Source organism: Sinocyclocheilus anshuiensis, unplaced genomic scaffold, assembly GCF_001515605.1.
Source record: "Sinocyclocheilus anshuiensis isolate Anshui unplaced genomic scaffold, SAMN03320099.WGS_v1.1 scaffold1152, whole genome shotgun sequence".
NCBI lineage: Eukaryota > Metazoa > Chordata > Actinopteri > Cypriniformes > Cyprinidae > Sinocyclocheilus > Sinocyclocheilus anshuiensis.
The window spans coordinates 135970-156241 of NW_015551083.1; the positions used below are offsets into that span (position 1 = coordinate 135970).

Sequence of the window (20272 nt, forward strand, 5' to 3'; positions counted from 1 at the left end):
CACACACACACACTCACAGGTCACTCCTCATGGTCACAGAAGGAAACCTTACACTCAATTTAAGGAATCATTCATGACTGACAACTAGAGCTGCTATTGAGACAAATTTCATGATTCAATTCAACTTACAAGCTTGCGATTCGATTTAATTTTGATCTTGATTGAATTCTATTTGTTATTGATTAATTTGAATATACAGGCAATCCGGTTACCATATTAATCTGGAAACAAACATTTAAAATGCACATAACACAGTTTTATAATAAAAATGTATTATATAATACAGATTTATTATAATAAATGTATTATAAACATTTAAACAGTGGATGTCATAATGGATTTATTCAAACATTCATTAATGCATACAACAGGTTAAGTAAAATCTGATGAATATGTAGCATACATTTATCAAAATGCTCAAAACTGACGATCGAGTTTAAGGTCACTGAACGTCTTTTCTGAGGTAAACGTGATGTTACGTGACATTATTGATCTCAAGCTGTTTTATTGATGGTTGAAACACTGATTGATTCTGTGATTCAGGACTGATTTCAACGAGTTGTTCCGTTTCTGCTGTTCGTTCATGTTTATTTGCTGCTGTAACTAGTAGTAAAGAGGAAGAGATGATCGCTTCACTACAGCATCTGTCAGCACACATTAAAGAGCAGCAAAAACACATTCACTGATTGAATTTTGTAATTAAATTGACAGAATTTGATACCTTTGATGAAGGTGATACTTTGTTTCATATCAAAAGTAAGAAAGCACAAAGTTTGGATTGGATGACAGGAGCTACATATAATGTTTCTTTAAGTTCTGTTCACGCATCAACTGAAAACAGCACAGATTCCAGGGGTTCAAGGATCGATACTGATTCATCTAAATGAGAATCAATTCAAATCAAGAAATCTATATTTTCAGCCGAGCCCTACTGGCATCTGACTCAGTAAACAGCACTACTGAGCAATGCGGTGATTCAGCCTAAACATTAACCCGTCTCCATCGCTCTGCTGAGGTTTTTCTAATCTGAGGCTCCCGGCGGGCCGGACACGTCTCCGGGAGAATAGGCTGGCCTACTTGCGTTTGTTTAGGATGGTGCGCTCGTAGTGAAGTATGCTAAAGTAGGACTCCCAACTAGGGCTTTCACACACACACGTTTGTTTTTGTGAATTGTGGGGACATTCCATAGGCATAATGGTTTTTATACTGTACAATCAAATTTGTGTCCTCATGTCACAAAAACAGGCACACACACACACACACACACACACACATACAGAGACACACACACACTCACACACACACTCTCACACACACTCTCACACACACACACACACACACACACACACTCACACACACCTTAGCTGCCTGCCGGTGCCAGCGCAGGTGTTCGGTGAAGCTGTCGAAGCTGATGTAGTAGGTCTGACTCTGAGGTCCCGCCGAGCTGAAGGCCAAACAGTGACTGTGTTTCTTCACCTCTTCCACCTGAACACACATACACACACACATACACACACACACACACACAGAAGCTTACACCAGAACGTAACACAGTGCCCATTAAGAGATGAGTGTTCATAAGCGTCACAGGTCTGTTTAGATCGGCTGTGATGACTGACATGGCAGACAGCACTCAATATTTAGTCTAGCAGTCTACAACATAAATGAACTCTGAGAGAGTACGAGACTATGAAACACACTGTTTGTTTAGCACTTCATGAACTCTCAAAACCACCATAAAACTTTACAACTCACTAACCAATGTCCACTATGTCTGTCCTCTCACTGCGCTCGTTTCAAGTGTTGCTTGTTGGCAGTAACCGGGATCTTGCCAATACACAAATGTTGTTTTAATGAACTTGCATATATAAATAAAACATATATTGTTAACATATATGGTTACTACATATAATATATAAAAAATATATACAGCCTTACAGGTAACATATAGCAGTATCACTCTTGATATAGGCCAATAGATGCCCTTTATTACATTTCCGTATGGGTGGGAAAGAAACTATATAATATAACCTGGCGTCCAGCACATGTAGACAATATAAAGTGAAGGTAAACTGTGAATATTGCAGCCAACTAAAGTGTTTTTTTTTTCTTAAAGAATGTGCCAGCAGATCCTGTCCTTTCATTCTCATGGTCTGCGAAAGTCTGAATCTAAATAAGAGTAATTATCCAATTAAATTTTAACCAGTAAAAGGGATCTGTAGGTAATACTGAACACTGTCGAGCGGCTGAAGAAAATCTATTCTATTCTGACCACTGTGCACTTCAGAAGGAATGCTGTAGGATCATTGGTTTGAGACAAACATTCCCCGCAGGATGATAAGGTGTGAGTTCAGTACCTTTCCTCCGATCAGTGGCAGAATGTGCATCTTGCCCGTATGGCTGGCCTTCACTGAGGACACCATCAGGCAAGTGCCACATAAAATCACCTGCCGTCGACTCCAGCGGTTCACTGGCAGCTGCAGCTTTCCTTTCCTTACGTTATACGTTCCAGAGAGCTGGATGCGCTCGGAGCTCTCGATGCTGTGAGGTTTTCCTGTAAAACAGAGAAAAACACGAGTGACTTCCCCAATCCACTCCTATGTCAACACATCCAATACAGCTTCAGAGGCACATCACAATTCATTGTTCCACACTAGAGAATGCTCTGGCACATGCAATTCAGCAGTCAGTACTAGTAATGAGTGGAGTTCACCATTATTAAGCACAGAATTCAGCAGTCAGTACTAGTAATGAGTGGAATTCACCATTATTAAGCACAGAATTCAGCAGTCAGTACTAGTAATGAGTGGAATTCACCATTATTAAGCACAGAATTCAGCAGTCAGTACTAGTAATGAGTGGAATTCACCATTATTAAGCACAGGATTCAGCAGTCAGTACTAGTATAAAGCACCATTCAGAAGTTTTACTAGTAAAGAGCAGAATTCAGCAGTCAGTACTAGAGAAAGGAGAGTAGAGTTTAGCAGTCGGTACTAGTTCAGTGATTAGTACTCGTAATGAGTGGAATTCAGGATTACTAAGAGCAGAATTCAGCAGTCAGTATTAGAATAAAACAGAATTCAGCAGTCAGTATTAGAATAAAGCAGAATTCAGCAGTCAGTACTAGTATAAAGCAGAATTCAGAAGTCAGTACTAGTAAAGAGCAGAATTCAGCAGTCAGCACTAGTATATAGCACAATTCATAAGTCAGTACTAGTAAGGAGAAGAATTCAGTAGTCAAAGATAGTAAAGAGCAGAATTCAGCAGTCAGTACTAGCAAAAAGTAGAATTCAGCAATCAGTACTAGTGAATAGCAAAATTCAGCAGTCAGTACTAGTGACGAGTAGAATTCAGCAGTCAGTATTAGTAAAGAGCAGAATTCAACAGTTCGCACTAGTGAAGAGAAGAATTAGTCAGAACCAGATCGGAGTTCAGATTTGGATTCGGGTTTGAATAATTCAGCAGGGCTCTATATGGAGTGAGTTTACATTCACCATTGAGAAACAGATGTGCAATATGTTTTGCCATAAACTCTAATTTATCAAAATGGGTTGATTTGTCAGTAATCTCTCCTGGTTATAATATCAATACTTTCATATCCCTATCTTTATAACTCATGCGTTGTATTTGTCCTGCACTGAATGGTGAGGTGTGGTATCTCAGTGAGATCTCAGCTGACTCTAACTATGCAGCAACATTCCTGCTTTCACTTCTGAGACAGAGCAAGCAAGATCTGACCCAAAAGCAGCAGCAGTATGTGGGTCAGGACCCCACGGTACGCGGCATGGAGCACTGCAGCCCACTTTACAGCACGACCATCAGCACAGGTTTAACATGACACCCAGTCTGAAGCTTTCTGTTGTTGCTGTTCAAAAATGACCAGTTGCAGTGTTCTCTCTTGTGTTATGAAATAAGAAATAAGAAAAGCAGTTTACAAATATTGATGCTGCAGACAGACAGGCACACAGAGATGATTTAGGCGTGTTGTGCTTTTTCCCCGGGCGTAATCCTCAGAGAGGAAACCATAGCCTTTCCTGTGTGAGAGCTCTTCTCTGACTGACACAGACCCTGAACCATGAGCGCATTTGCTGCTACAATGCTGTTCCGCCAAATTCAATGATTTAATCTCACTGATTAGCCATTAACCAATTTACCGAGTCAATGAAGTGAGGTGCAAATAACAGAATTCACATGAGTTTTCTGCATTGAGTTGTCTGGCTGTTCACAGGCGTGAATTAGTCCACCAGCCACAGCGCGATAAATGAGAAGAGTAAAGAGTAGAATTCAGCAGTCAGAACTAGAGAAGAGTAGAATTCAGCAGTCAGAACTAAAGAAGATAGAACGGAGTTCAGCAGTCAGTACTAGTAAAGAGTAGAATTCAGCAGTCAGAACTAGAGAAGAGAGAGCGGAGTTCAGCAGTCAGTACTAGTAAAGAGTAGAATTCAGCAGTCAGAACTGGAGAAGATAGAACGGAGTTCAGCAGTCAGTACTAGTAAAGAGTAGAATTTAGCAACCAGAACTATAGAAGATAGACTGGAGTTCAGCAGTCAGTACTAGTAAAGAGTAGAATTCAGCAGCCAAAACTAGAGAAGACAGTGGAGTTCAGCAGTCAGTACTAGTAAAGAGTAGAATTCAGCAGTCAGAACTATAGAAGAGAGCGGAGTTCAGCAGTCAGTACTAGTAAAGAGTAGAATTCAGCAGTCAGAACTATAGAAGAGAGCGGAGTTCAGCAGTCAGTACTAGTAAAGAGTAGAATTCAGCAGTCAGAACTATAGAAGAGAGCGGAGTTCAGCAGTCAGTACTAGTAAAGAGTAGAATTCAGCAGTCAGAACTATAGAAGAGAGCGGAGTTCAGCAGTCAGTACTAGTAAAGAGTAGAATTCAGCAGTCAGAACTATAGAAGAGAGCGGAGTTCAGCAGTCAGTACTAGTAAAAATCAGAATTCAGCAGTCAGAACTAGAGAAGAGAGAGTGGAGTTCAGTAGTCAGTATTAGTAAAAAGCAGAATTCAGCAGTCAGAACTAGAGAAGAGAGAGTGGAGTTCAGCAGTCAGTGCTAATAAACAGTAGAACTCAGCAGTCAGAACTATAGAAGAGAGAGGAGTTCAGCAGTCAGTACTAGTAAAAAGCAGAATTCAGCAGTCAGAACTAGGGAAGAGAGAGCGGAGTTCAGCAGTCAGTACTAGTAAAAAGCAGAATTCAGCAGTCAGAACTAGGGAAGAGAGAGCGGAGTTCAGCAGTCAGTACTAGTAAACAGTAGAACTCAGCAGTCAGAACTATAGAAGAGAGCGGAGTTCAGCAGTCAGTACTAGTAAACAGTAGAACTCAGCAGTCAGAACTATAGAAGAGAGCGGAGTTCAGCAGTCAGTACTAGTAAACAGTAGAACTCAGCAGTCAGAACTATAGAAGAGAGCGGAGTTCAGCAGTCAGTACTAGTAAACAGTAGAACTCAGCAGTCAGAACTATAGAAGAGAGCGGAGTTCAGCAGTCAGTACTAGTAAACAGTAGAACTCAGCAGTCAGAACTATAGAAGAGAGCGGAGTTCAGCAGTCAGTACTAGTAAAAAGCAGAATTCAGCAGTCAGAACTAGAGAAGAGAGAGTGGAGTTCAGCAGTCAGTGCTAGTAAACAGTAGAATTCAGCAGTCAGAACTAGAGAAGAGAGAGCGGAGTTCAGCAGTCAGTACTAGTAAAGAGTAGAATTCAGCAGTCAGAACTAGAGAAGAGAGAACGGAGTTCAGCAGTCAGTACTAGTAAAGAGTAGAATTCAGCAGTCAGAACTAGAGAAGAGAGAACGGAGTTCAGCAGTCAGTACTAGTAAAGAGTAGAATTCAGCAGTCAGAACTAGAGAAGAGAGAGTGGAGTTCAGCAGTTAGTACTAGTAAACAGTAGAACTCAGCAGCCAGAACTAGTATAAAGCATATTTCAGCAGTTAGTACTAGTAAAAAGCAGAATTCAGTAGTCAGTACTAGTAAAGAGAAGAATTTTGCAGTCAGTACTAGTAAACGGCAGAATTAAACAGTCAGTACTAGCAAAGTTTAGAATTCAGCAGTCAGTACTAGTAAAGAGTAGAATTCAACAGGCAGTACTACCAAAAAATAATTCATCTGCTGGTACTAGTGAAGTACAGAATTCAGTAGTCAATATAATTAAGAGCAGAATTCAGCAGTCAGTTCAACTGAAGAACAGAATTCAGCAGTCAGTACTAACAAAAACAAAACAGAATTCAGCTGTTGTACTAGTAAAGTACATAATTCAGTAGTCAGTACTAGTAAAGAGTGGAATTTAGAATTTACGTTACATTGGCCATTGAGAAACAAATGCACATAACCTCTAATGTATCAAAATGTCTGTACAGCATGAAGACCTGTTAAGGTCTCCCAGCCCTATCTGTGACTCCTGGGACAGACGCCCTGAGGTCGGGGGTCAGCGGTCTGTCCGATGTTTGACTTAGGCTCTGTTTTTAGACACCTTATCCTCTTTTGAGCGGTTAGGCAGATGCAGTCCTCTGGGTATCTGGCACAAAGCAGAAGAGGGTGTGTGTCCAGGCTATATTTGTCCACGTTCAGCTGTGTGCTCTAATACACTGGAGAAACCGCCTGCATGACATATTGGGGCTAAAAACTCCTGAATAATTTCTTTCAGGAGTTAAAAAGCTCATGACTGAGAGTGGCACGTTCTGGAGGACTTCAGCACACCACCACAGCTGTATTACACAATCTGACCTTTTTTTTTTTTAAACAATCCTTTAACACAGGTGATATTTTAGATATATGTTGATATTTAAGTATTTGAAATGACTTCTCACTCTCATCAGAGGAAGCATAATTTCAAGCAAACAGTAGCTGAAGTCAAGTAGATTCAAAACACAAGTGAAACAGTAAGAATCTAGTTTAAATGATCATGTTTTCACTAAACAGTTTCACTAAATAAACACAAGGAAGAATGAGATTTTATCAGTTCGATGCTCTAAATTTGCCCTAAATAGCCCTAGCAAAGACAGAAACTAAGATGACGTCATCCAATATAACAAAACATGGGACAATATCAATTCAATTAAGTGTGGAATGACAGAACTATGAGAAAGTTCCACAGATATGAAAATTCAGTAATTATTTTCTCACCCCGATGTTGTTCTAAATCTGTATTTCCTTCTTTTTTGCGGAACACAGAAGGTGAAAAAAAGAAGAAGTCCTGCTTGTGCTTATCTATTTGATGGCAGTGAATGGTGACCACATTTGAGCTTTAAAAAAAGGATGCAAAGTGTCATAAAATAATCCCATGCATGTTAGTGCGTATATACAGCAGGGCTTGGTGAGAAACAAACTCAAAATGGAGTTTATTATTAAGTGAAAAGCACAGAAGCACATCATTTGCCGAAATCAAGATTAGTAAAATCATGAGACAAAACATGAGGCCCATGAACATCAGAAAAGTAGTGTAAACTTTCTTCTCTGAGGTGTTGTGCTCTGGCTGAGAGACCTACGGCAACATATATTCTTCTCTTTGTGTGCGATTAATTAGAATGATTTAATATACAACTAATTAAATAATTTTAAATGAAACATTGGAATTTGTTATTTATAATGAATTAACTGGCTGTTGATAGTGCGTGAACAGCACACGTCTCTGAACAAACCCGTCAGATAGAAAGCACTGCTCTTTATTTATAGCATCACATGTGCGCAAACATCCTAACGAGTGCATGCACATACATCATAAACATCATAAGAACATCTGATAAATGTTGTAACATGACATACTGTAGATGAGCAAAGCCTCTAAAAATAAGTCGAGTCATCAGAGTCTGTGTCTGCAGGATCTCTTCTCTTCAATAACCTCACTTACATTTATCATCAAGTCTGAATGTGTTTAAATCAGCTGGGTTTTGGTGATTTATTCTGCTCAAGATCACACAGGCGTAGAGAATCATATAAACTACCAACATCATCCACTAACAGTAACTAATGTCCCATGAACTATTGTATTTGTATCATATTTTTTAATGTTCATGGAGTCTAGGTGGCACTGAGTATTTACTTTAGCCTCATTTAAATCAAGCACTGACAGACTGACCACTTTAGATGTATAGAAGTATAACTGTAATATCTTTAACGGCACAGATGATGTAGGATGGTGTGCCGAGTGCCATATTTATAATCCTGTGTCATAATAAACAGACCGGCTTCAAAAAATCAGCATTAAAGACATGCTTTAACGCATATTTAGTGAATTTCAAATAAATATTGTGAATGCTTTTTTCATTTATTTTTGTGCATGTTTTCATTAAATTAATGTTGGTCGCAGTTACAGTACAGTAACACACACACACAAACACTCTCACTCTCACTCACTCTCACACACACTCACACGCACGCACACACTCTCACTCACTCACACTCTCACTCACTCACACTTTCACTCACACTCTCACTCTCACTCTCTCACACACACACACTCTCACACACACTCACACGCACGCACACGCACACACTCTCACTCACTCACACTTTCACTCACACTCTCACTCTCACACACTCTCTCTCACACACTCTCACTCTCACTCACACACACTCTCTCTCACTCACACTCTCACACACACTCGCACTCACTCACACACACTCTCTCTTACTCACACTCTCACTCACACTCTCACTCTCACTCACACTCACACACACTCTCACTCTCACACACTCACTCTCACTCTCACACACACTCACTCTCACACTCTCACTCACACTCTCACACTCTCACTCTCACTCTCACACACTCTCACTCTCACACACACTCTCACTCTCTCTCACTCACACTCTCACTCTCACTCACTCTCACTCTCACTCTCACACTCTCACTCTCACTCTCACACACTCTCACTCTCTCTCACACACACTCTCACTCTCTCACACTCTCACTCTCTCACTCACACTCTCACTCTCACACACACTCTCACTCACACTCACTCTCACTCTCACTCTCTCACACACTCTCACTCTCACTCTCTCTCACACTCTCACTCACTCACACTCTCACTCTCACTCACACTCTCACTCACACACACACGCACACGCACGCTCACACACACACATCCTGATGACACATTCAGACACACAGAGATCGTGTCATCGTGTCCTCTAAAGTTTGTGCCAGAGGAGAGACGGTCAGCTCAGCACACAGACGCTGCTGCTGAATCTCCTGAAACCTCATCTGGATCCAGATGCTCGACACAGCAGTTCCACACCGAGCTGAACCTGAAAACAGCCTCGGATCGACTACAGCGCTTCAGCAACCACACCACTGATCACTGACCACAAATAAACAGAACAAAACCTTCATTAAAAAAATAATTTCCAAGGCAGCATGATGTAATAAAATATTAAAATTAAACTGAAATAAACATGAATAAAAACTATAGACATGTTTTTAAAAGTTCAGTTTCAGTATTGAAGAGCACGGAACACGCAGCTGGAGCTCAGAGGCTGTTTTTATGAGACGCACTGTAAATGTTTCTACTGTACTGACTCATGAAACAGTCTCTGCCTGTGTGAATGTGTGCGGAACATCAGACGAGAAAAAGAGACACACACACACACACACACACTCACACACACACTCTCTCTCTCTCTCTCACACACACACACACTCACACTCACACACACGTCTGGTTTGCTATCCTTGTGGGGACTCACCATAGGCATAATGGTTTTTATACTGTACAGACCGTATATTCTATTGCCCTACACCAACCCTACCCCTAAACCTACCCCTCACAGTACACACTCCTCACACTCACTGTTTCACTGATGAGCAGTTAAGCAGAATCAAATATGGCACCAATCTACCAAAGCTGAAATGTAAAATGAAACTGTTTTTTGAAATCTAACAGGTTATTGTGCCTTTAAACAAAATATCTTAATAAAAATCTTTATGGCTCATATAGTCTGATATAGTAAGAATATGGAGGAAAAAACTGCTAGATTTTATTCAGAGACTCAAACTGAGCAATTTGCTGCTGATATTTATATGATGAGATTCTGCTGCTTGTACTGTAAATCAATGAGATCTTTCTAACAGTAGAGCAGATACTGACATAAAATGATCTAAATATCAGTCGTGGCTCTATATCTCCAGTAACATGTCTCTGTAAGATGAGATTGAAATGCTCCAAACATATAATGCAGTGATTGAGAGCTGAAGAAATAAAGGCTCCTCAGAAGATGTGAGATGTTCTGGAGGCTTGTGAAGATCATTCCTCCGCTGAGGAACAGTGAAAGTAAAGCTTCTGGAAACAAACGCTCCTCAAAAGATCCTGAGCATTTGGTCCCCATAACGTGATAAATACCAGGTACACACACTTTCTCTCACACACTCACTCACACACACACACACACACACACACATCTGCAGACTGATAGAAATTGTGACTCTGGAGTTGGTGTAATATGGACTGAATAAATCTCAGAATCCAGGACGTGTTGGGTCCCAAATCATGATGATGCTGGAGGAAAAGTCACTGTCTAATAGTATTTAAATCCACATTAGATCCTCCAGCTAACGGGGAATGTTTTTACAACTTTAATCATTAATAATGTCCTTCTGATGTTATTTGTGCTCCATGAACGTTCAAAGAAACGTTTTTATCACCTTTAAATAATGTTCTTATCATGACAAGAAAACTGGACTTTTTAACGTCATTAGAATATTAATGATAAATGTTCAAATAATATTAATTTGGGTGGAAATTAATTTAGTAGAATGTTCCAATGTTCTCACAATATTTTTATAAGTTTGTTACCGGGGCTCTCACACTTTTGATATTGTTAAAGGAATAGTTCACCCAAAAATGAAAATGTCATCCTTCACTCACCCTCAAGTTGTTACTGTGTGCAAACCTGTTGTTTTTTCATTGTACAAAACATTTTTCAGACATTTTAATCTTCTTTTGTGTTCCACAGAATCATGAAAGTCCTACAAGTCACAAGTAGCCTCAATGTACTATCCCTTTAAGACCTGTGTTTTCTCACTAGCCTGTCCATCTTATTTTTTATCGCAGAAGTAAAGCTCTTTCCTGTGATTGTGCGAGACTTCCCATTCATTAGTCACTATCAGTAAAAGAATAACACTAGTGTAGCAAACAATAAAACTGTTGACAGGCTACAAACCATTAATCCTTCAAATAAATCTAAAATACATCACATTAAAATAATCTGATAACAAATACCAGTTTGCAGTATCAAGCAGCATAACATACTGTTTTCAGTGAATGTGAATGACACCGGAAGCCTCAAACATACAAGTTACAAACAGCTGCATTGCTCTTACATTAAAAACAATGCATTCTTGTTATTCTTGTGTATGTGTTCATGTGCTGTTGTGATTTCTGTAGCACATTAAGTCTCTCTTTCTCTTTTTAATTACATTTACACTTATTGTATATTATTATACACAATAAGAGACTTTAAAAAGTGAAAGTGGCATTAACGTCACATGCGGCTCCATGTTTCAGAGAGATGTGGTTTACTTCATGTCTGTGATGAATATACCTCCACCTGCACATACTACAAGACGTCTCGTATTTCAAGGAATTCTACCTCTAGGAGTTTTAAAACTACGAATAGTTTTGAGGTAATGTAACAGTGAAAGTGTATATTAATTTGAACACACACACTCTCAAAACAAAGGCACAAAACCTGGGGCGGTACCCTTTCGAAAGATACCAATATGTAGACTGTAGGTAATAAAATGCACCATTTTGAGGTGAATAAGGTACAGAAACAGTATTGGGTACCATCGCAGAGGGAGCTTCTGTACCTTTATTTTTTTTTCTGAGCAGGACAATGAATTGTAATGAATCATATATTTTATTAAAATTCAGAATGTAAGCTAAATGTGTTGCACTTGATGCAAATACTAACAGTGAGTTTATTTTAAAATGTTGATGAAATCCTTCCTGTTGCATGTCTAAAATATGAGCGATATGCATGCGATATACGTGCAGTTTACTACTTCACATATATCATCATTAACAAAACTGTCAGAAAACAAAGCAAAGACAACTGCACTCAGTACGTGTTTATTAAAAAGTGAACTCCGGGAGAGTGAGAATATGAGCCTCTGTCTGGAGGAAGGTGTTTATGCGATCAGTGTGGAGGAGCATTCAGAAGATCCGCTCTCAGGGGACTGTGGAGAGCAGGTTATGTATTGGCTGAAGCACGATGGAAGGACCGTAAGCACTGCTCTTCTGAACTTCTGTCCCGCACAGGTGTAGATGATGGGATTGAGGCAGCAGTGGATTAATGCCATCGCTTTCACCCACTGCATGGCAAGAGCCAGACCATTAAACCACTCACAAGAAAACATGTAGCCCTTCGTCTGCAGGAACACGAGGAACGTGACGATGTTGTATGGAGTCCAGAAGAAGAAATAAACAGCTGGCACAGCCAGGAGGAGTCTGACGATGCTGTGGTTTTCTTCTGATTGAACGCTGAGGATCCGGCAAAAGCAGAAGCTCGTGATAATCAGAGGCAGAATCAAGCTCAGGACGTTCAGGTACGTAAACGACATCCAGGCTGCAGCTTCAGGAAACTCAGATCCGCAGGACGCTTTGATGCTCTCTCTCACTTTGGCAAAAACAATATCAGGGAGGGACACAAACAGGCTGAGCATCCACACAAATAAGACCAGAGCCATTTGTGCAGGCCGTTTTCTGGAACAGATGCTGTGTTTGTAGACGATGATGACGTAGCGATCCAGTGTCATCAGGACCATGAAGAAGACTCTGCCGTAGAGACCCGTCATGAAGAGACCGGTTACAGTGTGACACACGAACGAGCCAAAAACCCACTCGTCCACGGCACTGTGAGCCCAGACCGGGAGCGAGGCGAGAGAGAACAGGTCAGAGACGGCTAGATTGAGCAAACACACATCTGTCAGACTGCTTCTGTGACGGTGTCTGATCAGGACCCACAGGACCAGAGCGTTTCCCAGCAAACCCACCGTGAAGACTGTGCTGTACAGGACGGGAAAGAGAAGCCCGCTGAAGGCCGGTGTGTTCACATCAGCACACACTGATCCAGTCTCATCATGTAAGTCATAGTAGTCACTGTAGTCTGCTGTTGGAGCTTACAGGACACACACACAACACACTGTTAGCTCATGCAATATAATATAGGCCTACTTATAATTATTTTATGATGTATTTTGAAATCTTTCAACATTTCTTTAGGTTTGAAAGTAGACAAAATATTAGGTAGCAACACGTTATAATAACTTTCATTTATAAATCATCTAAAGTGGAAACTATTCATCATTTGCAAATGTTTATGTGTTTACTAGTCATTATTACACAGCTCTGTGGAATACTTGATTCTGATTGGTCAGTCGCGACATTCCGAGGTATGTTATCCCTCGATAACAACCGGTAAACTTTTTCTGTGTTCAAAATGTGCAAAATGTATATAATGAGTGAGTACATCATGAATTCATCTTCCAAACCGCGGTTTTGTCTTATTCCGAATAAGTACTTATATTCGGACTATGGTAGGCTGGTCACCGCTGCGGAGTAACACACACCTGCGTGAATCGCCAGAGACACACTTAGAGAAGTAGCTCCGGTCGGAATGTTCTTCCGCGGGATGTGTGCAGCTCTGTTTATTAACCGCTAGAGCGTTACATAGTTACACAGTGCTGCTTTAAAGATGTATTAAAGTGTACAGCACAAGTAGGAACTTGAATTGTGTTTGTGTTTTCCTGACATCTTCTGGTCAGAGCAGGCATTAAGTGTAAACAGAGGACCTTGAGAAGATGTTTAAATGTTCACCTGTAATACTTGTTTCATGTTTAAATACCTAATGCTTCGTATTCTTTTATTTTTACTTTTTAATAAACGTTTATTTAACATTTTGTGAATATTGTGACAAAAATAATATTTAAAAAGTGGAACAATGAAAGTGAAACAAAGATTTTACTAACTATACATCCGCCTATATTTTAAAATAAACAGTATTTTCAACTCAGAAGTAAATATGCATATAATGTACTTATTTTAACACGTTTTAAATTGTTATTTTGAAAATAGATTTATAAATCAAACCCACTAATGCCTCCCCCAATCTCATCCGTGTAATAAAATGCAGTATTTTGGCAGATGTTCTGCTCGCCTGTTGTGTTTCATAAGCGCTTTTCACACGTTCATTTGCTTAATAAAAGCTACTTTGAGATCGTGTTTACAAACGTTTATATTTTCAGCGAGACAAAAATACACGAAGCGCAGAACATAATTTGCGTACGATGCATCTGGTTGCCATGATAACCTCTGGCGCTTGCTGCTGAATATGTAATGATCACCTGAATGGTTCACAGATCGTGAATTTGTAGGAACAGCTGCATGAATAGACAGTTTAGTGACCTACCAGTTACAGTCCCCGGGCCCTCGGTCATGGCTCGTGATTATAGCAGCTGAATCTGGGAAATCTGTGAGATTCATCCTGTCTGTCAAAAAGCTGAACCAAACAGGAAAGTCCCAAAACTCCCCAAACTCCGCCCACTTCCCGAAAAACACGCCAAAACTTTCACTCTGACAGAATTCCACTGCGTGTCAGCCGAGGCTGATTAGGACTGTTTTTACCTCCTTAAAACGAAATAGTGACACAAAAAATAAAATGATAAAATGAATCAATTTCCCAGATGGGACAGGAGAGCTGCCAGCCAATAAATGGAAAAACAAAGTAACTGGCGTTACTTATTTGAAAAAGTAACTAAATTTAAAAGTAGTTACTTGGAAAAAAGTAATCCGATCACGTTACTTGTAATGAAAGAAGTCTTAAAGGTACAGTAGCAGAACGGATTTGATTCTGAGGCTCAGTGAGAGCTAGAGTGGTTTTCACGGGACACATGCTACAGAATGCAGAAAACAACACTGTAAAAACATGTTTCAGACTGATCTGGCCAAACCTGAGATGAACCACATTCAGCATCACTTTAAGGCACTACATTTAAATATTCCTTCATTTCTCAGCTTCCAGTAGACTTTATCTGAACCCTGACTATATCATAACATATCATATTTGCTTTGATGATGTGTATTGTAACATTTACTCCAAAGCCCCTGAACTTCTCTACATAAGTGATGTCAATAAGCTCTTTCATGAACAATATATACAGTGTTGGGGAGTAAGTTACATGTAACGGAATTACGTAATTTAATTACAAAATAAATGTAACTGTAATCAACTGTAACGTGTAATTAAATTACAGTTACATATGAAAATGTTAAAGGGGGTTACATCTGAATATTTTCAAACACACCCACAGACAGATTTAATTGATTTCTTTCATTAATTGCATTGTCTGCTCTAAAATACGTGACACTAATGTTTCAGGAGTTTAGGACACAGAATAGGACACGTTTATAAGATATCTGTTTATGTATATATTTTTTTAGATTAACTGTTAGATGCGTGTTTCCTGGCATAGCTATGCAAAGATTTGATTTCAAAAACAGTATCACAGCTATTAAACTATTTCTTGTTATGTTTTAAATCTGTATTTAACCTCAGAACGATCTCAAAGTAACAAGAGGTGCTTTTGTGGTGGATGTGCTTTAATCATAAATTATCATCTTCATTCAAATGCTGAAGGATTGTGAAAGTCTGACAGTAATGAGTGTTGAGCACCACTGTAAGGTTAACACTGCTTTAAATGTTTCAAAATGATTGAAAACATTCGTTAGAAATTTAGAAAAGTCATCGAAGTAATCAGTTACATTACTTTAATAAAGTAACTGAAATAGTTACACAACTTATTACATTGTAACTTGTAATCTGTAACCAAAGTAACCTTCCCAACACTGAACATAGGCTATATATATATACAGTGGGTACGGAAAGTATTCAGACCCCCTTAAATTTTTCACTCTTTGTCATATTGCAGCCATTTGCTAAAATCATTTGTTAATTTTTTTTCCTCATTAATGTACACACAGCACCCCATATTGACAGAAAAACACAGAATTGTTGACATTTTTGCAGATTTATTAAAAAAGAAAAACTGAAATATCACATGGTCCTAAGTATTCAGACCCATTGCTGTGACACTCATATATTTAACTCAGGTGCTGTCCATTTCTTCTGATCATCCTTGAGATGGTTCTACACCTTCATTTGAGTCCAGCTGTGTTTGATTATACTGATTGGACTTGATTAGGAAAGCCACACACCTGTCTATATAAGACCTTACAGCTCACAGTGCATGTCAGAGCAAATGAGAATCATGAGGTCAAAGGAACTGCCTGAAGAGCTCAGAGACAGAATTGTGGCAAGGCACAGATCTGGCCAAGGTTACAAAAAAAATTCTGCTGCACTTAAGGTTCCTAAGAGCACAGTGGCCTCCATAATCCTTAAATGGAAGACGTTTGGGACGACCAGAACCCTTCCTAGAGCTGGCCGTCCGGCCAAACTGATGGTGAGAAATAAGATTCTCTGGTCTTTTTGGCCTTAATTCTAAGCGGTATGTTTGGAGAAAACCAGGCACTGCTCATCGCCTGTCCAATACAGTCCCAACAGTGCAGCATGGTGGTGGCAGCATCATGCTGTGGGGTGTTTTTCAGCTGCAGGGACAGGACGGCTGGTTGCAATCGAGGGAAAGATGACTGCGGCCAAGTACAGGGATATCCTGGATGAAAACCTTCTCCAGAGTGCTCAGGACTTCAGACTGGGCCGAAGGTTTACCTTCCAACAAGACTATGACCCTAAGCACACAGCTAAAATAACGAAGGAGTGGCTTCACAACAACTCTGTGACTGTTCTTGAATGGCCCAGCCAGAGCCCTGACTTAAACCCAATTGAGCATCTCTGGAGAGACCTAAAAATGGCTGTCCACCAACGTTTACCATCCAACCTGACAGAACTGGAGAGGATCTGCGAGGAGGAATGGCAGAGGATCCCCAAATCCAGGTGTGAAAAACTTGTTGCATCTTTCCCAAAAAGACTCATGGCTGTATTAGATCAAAAGGGTGCTTCTACTAAATACTGAGCAAAGGGTCTGAATACTTAGGACCATGTGATATTTCAGTTTTTCTTTTTTAATAAATCTGCAAAAATGTCAACGATTCTGTGTTTTTCTGTCAATATGGGGTGCTGTGTGTACATTAATGAGGAAAAAAAATTAACTTAAATGATTTTAGCAAATGGCTGTAATATAACAAAGAGTGAAAAATTTAAGGGGGTCTGAATACTTTCCGTACCCACTGTATATATAACCCAACCCAAGTACACAAGACATGTATGACCACTTGAACCAAATCATATACTTTTTTTGTTTGTTTAGATAAATCGCTGAGGGGTTTGACCAAGCAGTTATTGTACAAATCATCCAAGCACCCCATTCCCAGCCATTTCTAATATACTTTTGATTAATATGACTAAATATTAAATTGTAACGAAATTGCAGATCCATCATTGATTGTCAAAAGAATTCCAGCTAATGAGATTTCACGTAGCATTTCAGTCGGGGAAGTCTGATTGGTTGATAACTTTTGACAAGGTTTAGTCCAGGTGCCAAAAGAATTCATCTCCAGCGCACAGGACACAGTTTGAGCGACATCTGTCAGTAAGATAAGGCTAACTGATGCACTTAGAAATGTAATAAAAACAAGCCAATCACAAGACATCAGGTAGGAGGGGCACATAAGGCAAAAACATGAGTGTGATTTTATGAAAACAACAATTAATGAAAAAAAAAAACTAATTTTATGTTGTACAATTGAAATATCACGTGGAAAATGGAATTACTAATTGAAAACAATTATTAATAATTCATGTTTACCCCTCAGTTTTCCTCATCTCGTTTGAAGCCCCTTGATCTAAAGAAGACCAGAAATGCAAATCATCGTAATTTAAAGTAGAAGCACAAACTTCATCTTTTCATTCTGCGATTCATTCACGCGTGCATTCTAATTTAGAACGCGGCCATTGTGACGTCACACGGGCACCACAGGCGCGATGACGTCACGCGCGCGGTGAGTCATTAATAATTCTGATTCTGATGCATCCATATTTGGTCATTCCGATTCTGATTCAGGACTATAGCGAGAATAATGACGGAGCGCAGCGCACTAAGCAGTTCTGAGTCCATTCTCTCCTGGAAGGAGGAACTTGTTAACCTGTTAGTAAATCCCCCGAGAGAACCCTGGTCCTAAACTGGTCTCGTGGGCAGACGTGTCCTACAGATTGCCCATTGAACCCAAACGCATCCCTGGACGGCCCAAGAGCTGCATGAAGGTCACTAAAACCAACTTTGACTATAAAGAAGAGCCTTACTGCAGCCTACGGAGCCAATCGAAGCCACTTCCCTCGCCCTGGAGAGATGAGGTGAGGAACAGGTGGAACACACCTGCAGACGAGGAAGCGGCTCCTGAGAGGGGAATGCTGTCCCATCTGAGAGACATGCCGACCAAAGCTTCCAAACGCATCCTGAAGGCTTTCCTGAAGCTAACGGAGAATAAATGGGAGCGTCTGGCTGAGACCGGGACGTTCTTGGTGCATTCCGTCACGGTTCAGGAGCCCGGGAGGGTGGCGTGGCCCGATACACCCATGATCCAGAGGCATTACACGTCTACTGTGGAAAGAAACATGCAAGAGATATTCCAGCAGACCATAAGAGAAGCAGATCAGCTGAGGGAAACGGCTCTTATTAAGCCGGGGAATTCTCCCTGGAAAAGTTGTGGGATCTGGCTGAAGGAGAAAGTCCTGGGCCCAAGAGGAGCTGCCTAAAGAAAAGCGTCTCTGGAGACGAGGCCGGTGCCTCATGGAGACCCGTGGAGGTCAGATACTTCACCTCCCATCAAACAGAGATTCCCTCGCAAGCCGAGCTGGACACAGAGCTCAAAACAGTCACATTCGTCACCGGGTGTGAGATCGACTTGATCTGATTCCTCATGAGCTCTCTAAAAACTCTAATAATGTACAAATAATTAAGTGCAGATGTGACAAAAAAATGCATTTAAAAAAAATTAGCAAGACATGGGTGCAAGGTCTTCCTCAAAACAAGCAGAAGAAAGAAAACAAGGAGAAATATAGGCATTTAACAACAACAACAACAAAAGAAATGTGTAAACATGGACCATAAATGTGTAAATATGGACTATATATATTTAAATAAAAATTAGAAATTTGGGCATTTAGCAAAAAAAAAAAAAACTGAAGCTAACGGAGAATAAATGGGAGCGTCTGGCTGAGACCGGGACGTTCTTGGTGCATTCCGTCACGGTTCAGGAGCCTGGGAGGGTGGCGTGGCCCGATACACCCATGATCCAGAGGCATTACACTTCTACTGTGGAAAGAAACATGCAAGAGATATTCCAGCAGACCATAAGAGAAGCAGATCAGCTGAGGGAAACGGCTCTTATTAAGCCGGGGAATTCTCCCTGGAAAAGTTGTGGGATCTGGCTGAAGGAGAAAGTCCTGGGCCCAAGAGGAGCTGCCTAAAGAAAAGCGTCTCTGGAGACGAGGCCGGTGCCTCATGGAGACCCGTGGAGGTCAGATACTTCACCTCCCATCAAACAGAGATTCCCTCGCAAGCCGAGCTGGACACAGAGCTCAAAACAGTCACATTCGTCACCGGGTGTGAGATCGACTTGATCTGATTCCTCATGAGCTCTCTAAAAACTCTAATAATGTACAAATAATTAAGTGCAGATGTGACAAAAAAATGCATTTAAAAAAAATTAGCAAGACATGGGTGCAAGGTCTTCCTCAAAACAAGCAGAAGAAAGAAAACAAGGAGAAATATAGGCATTTAACAACAACAACAACAAAAGAAATGTGTAAACATGGACCATAAATGTGTAAATATGGACTATATATATTTAAATAAAAATTAGAAATTTGGGCATTTAGCAAAAAAAAAAAAAAAGCTTAAATACCTGTGTAGACGTACTATAAATACAATATACTTTTTTTTACAAATGAAATCAAATTAACAGCACATCGTGTTGCTGTCTTACTCAGTTTTGAAAGAGTGAAAACTCAAAATCCATCTTGCTTTTTAATGTGTGACAATTTCATCAAGAACTTTTTGAAGAATTACTCATTGAATTGCATGTTTATGTTCATAATTTCTACACTTTTAGTATGTTTGGTCTGTGAAGGCCTTTTGTTTTAATGACAGCACTGATGCACACACACACTCTCTCTCACACACTCTCACTCACTCACTCACACACACACACACTCTCTCTCTCGCTCACACACACACACACACTCTCTCACTCACTCACTCACA

At 40.1% G+C, this 20272-nt stretch overlaps 2 protein-coding genes across 2 annotated transcripts in view; both read right to left on the bottom strand.

Annotated features, from left to right (window-relative positions):
* phlpp1 (PH domain and leucine rich repeat protein phosphatase 1) overlaps positions 1-3829 on the bottom strand; it is a gene marked incomplete at its 5' end in the record, with an annotated part of 20414 nt that extends 16585 nt beyond the window's left edge. The window contains 3 exons of the mRNA XM_016452612.1: positions 1360-1485; positions 2358-2554; positions 3739-3829. Of these exons, the coding sequence (XP_016308098.1) occupies positions 1360-1485; positions 2358-2554; positions 3739-3829 (414 nt within the window). The remainder of the gene's footprint in view (positions 1-1359; positions 1486-2357; positions 2555-3738) is intronic.
* An 8066-nt stretch (positions 3830-11895) lies between these two features.
* On the bottom strand, positions 11896-14580 carry LOC107662526 (C-C chemokine receptor type 5-like). The gene is made up of 2 exons (XM_016452587.1): positions 14404-14580; positions 11896-13113 (listed from the first exon to the last, which is right to left on the bottom strand). The coding sequence occupies exons 1-2, from the start codon at positions 14429-14431 to the stop codon at positions 12125-12127; spliced, it is 1017 nt and encodes a 338-aa protein (XP_016308073.1). The 5' UTR covers positions 14432-14580; the 3' UTR covers positions 11896-12124.
* Between the last annotated feature and the right edge of the window lie 5692 nt (positions 14581-20272).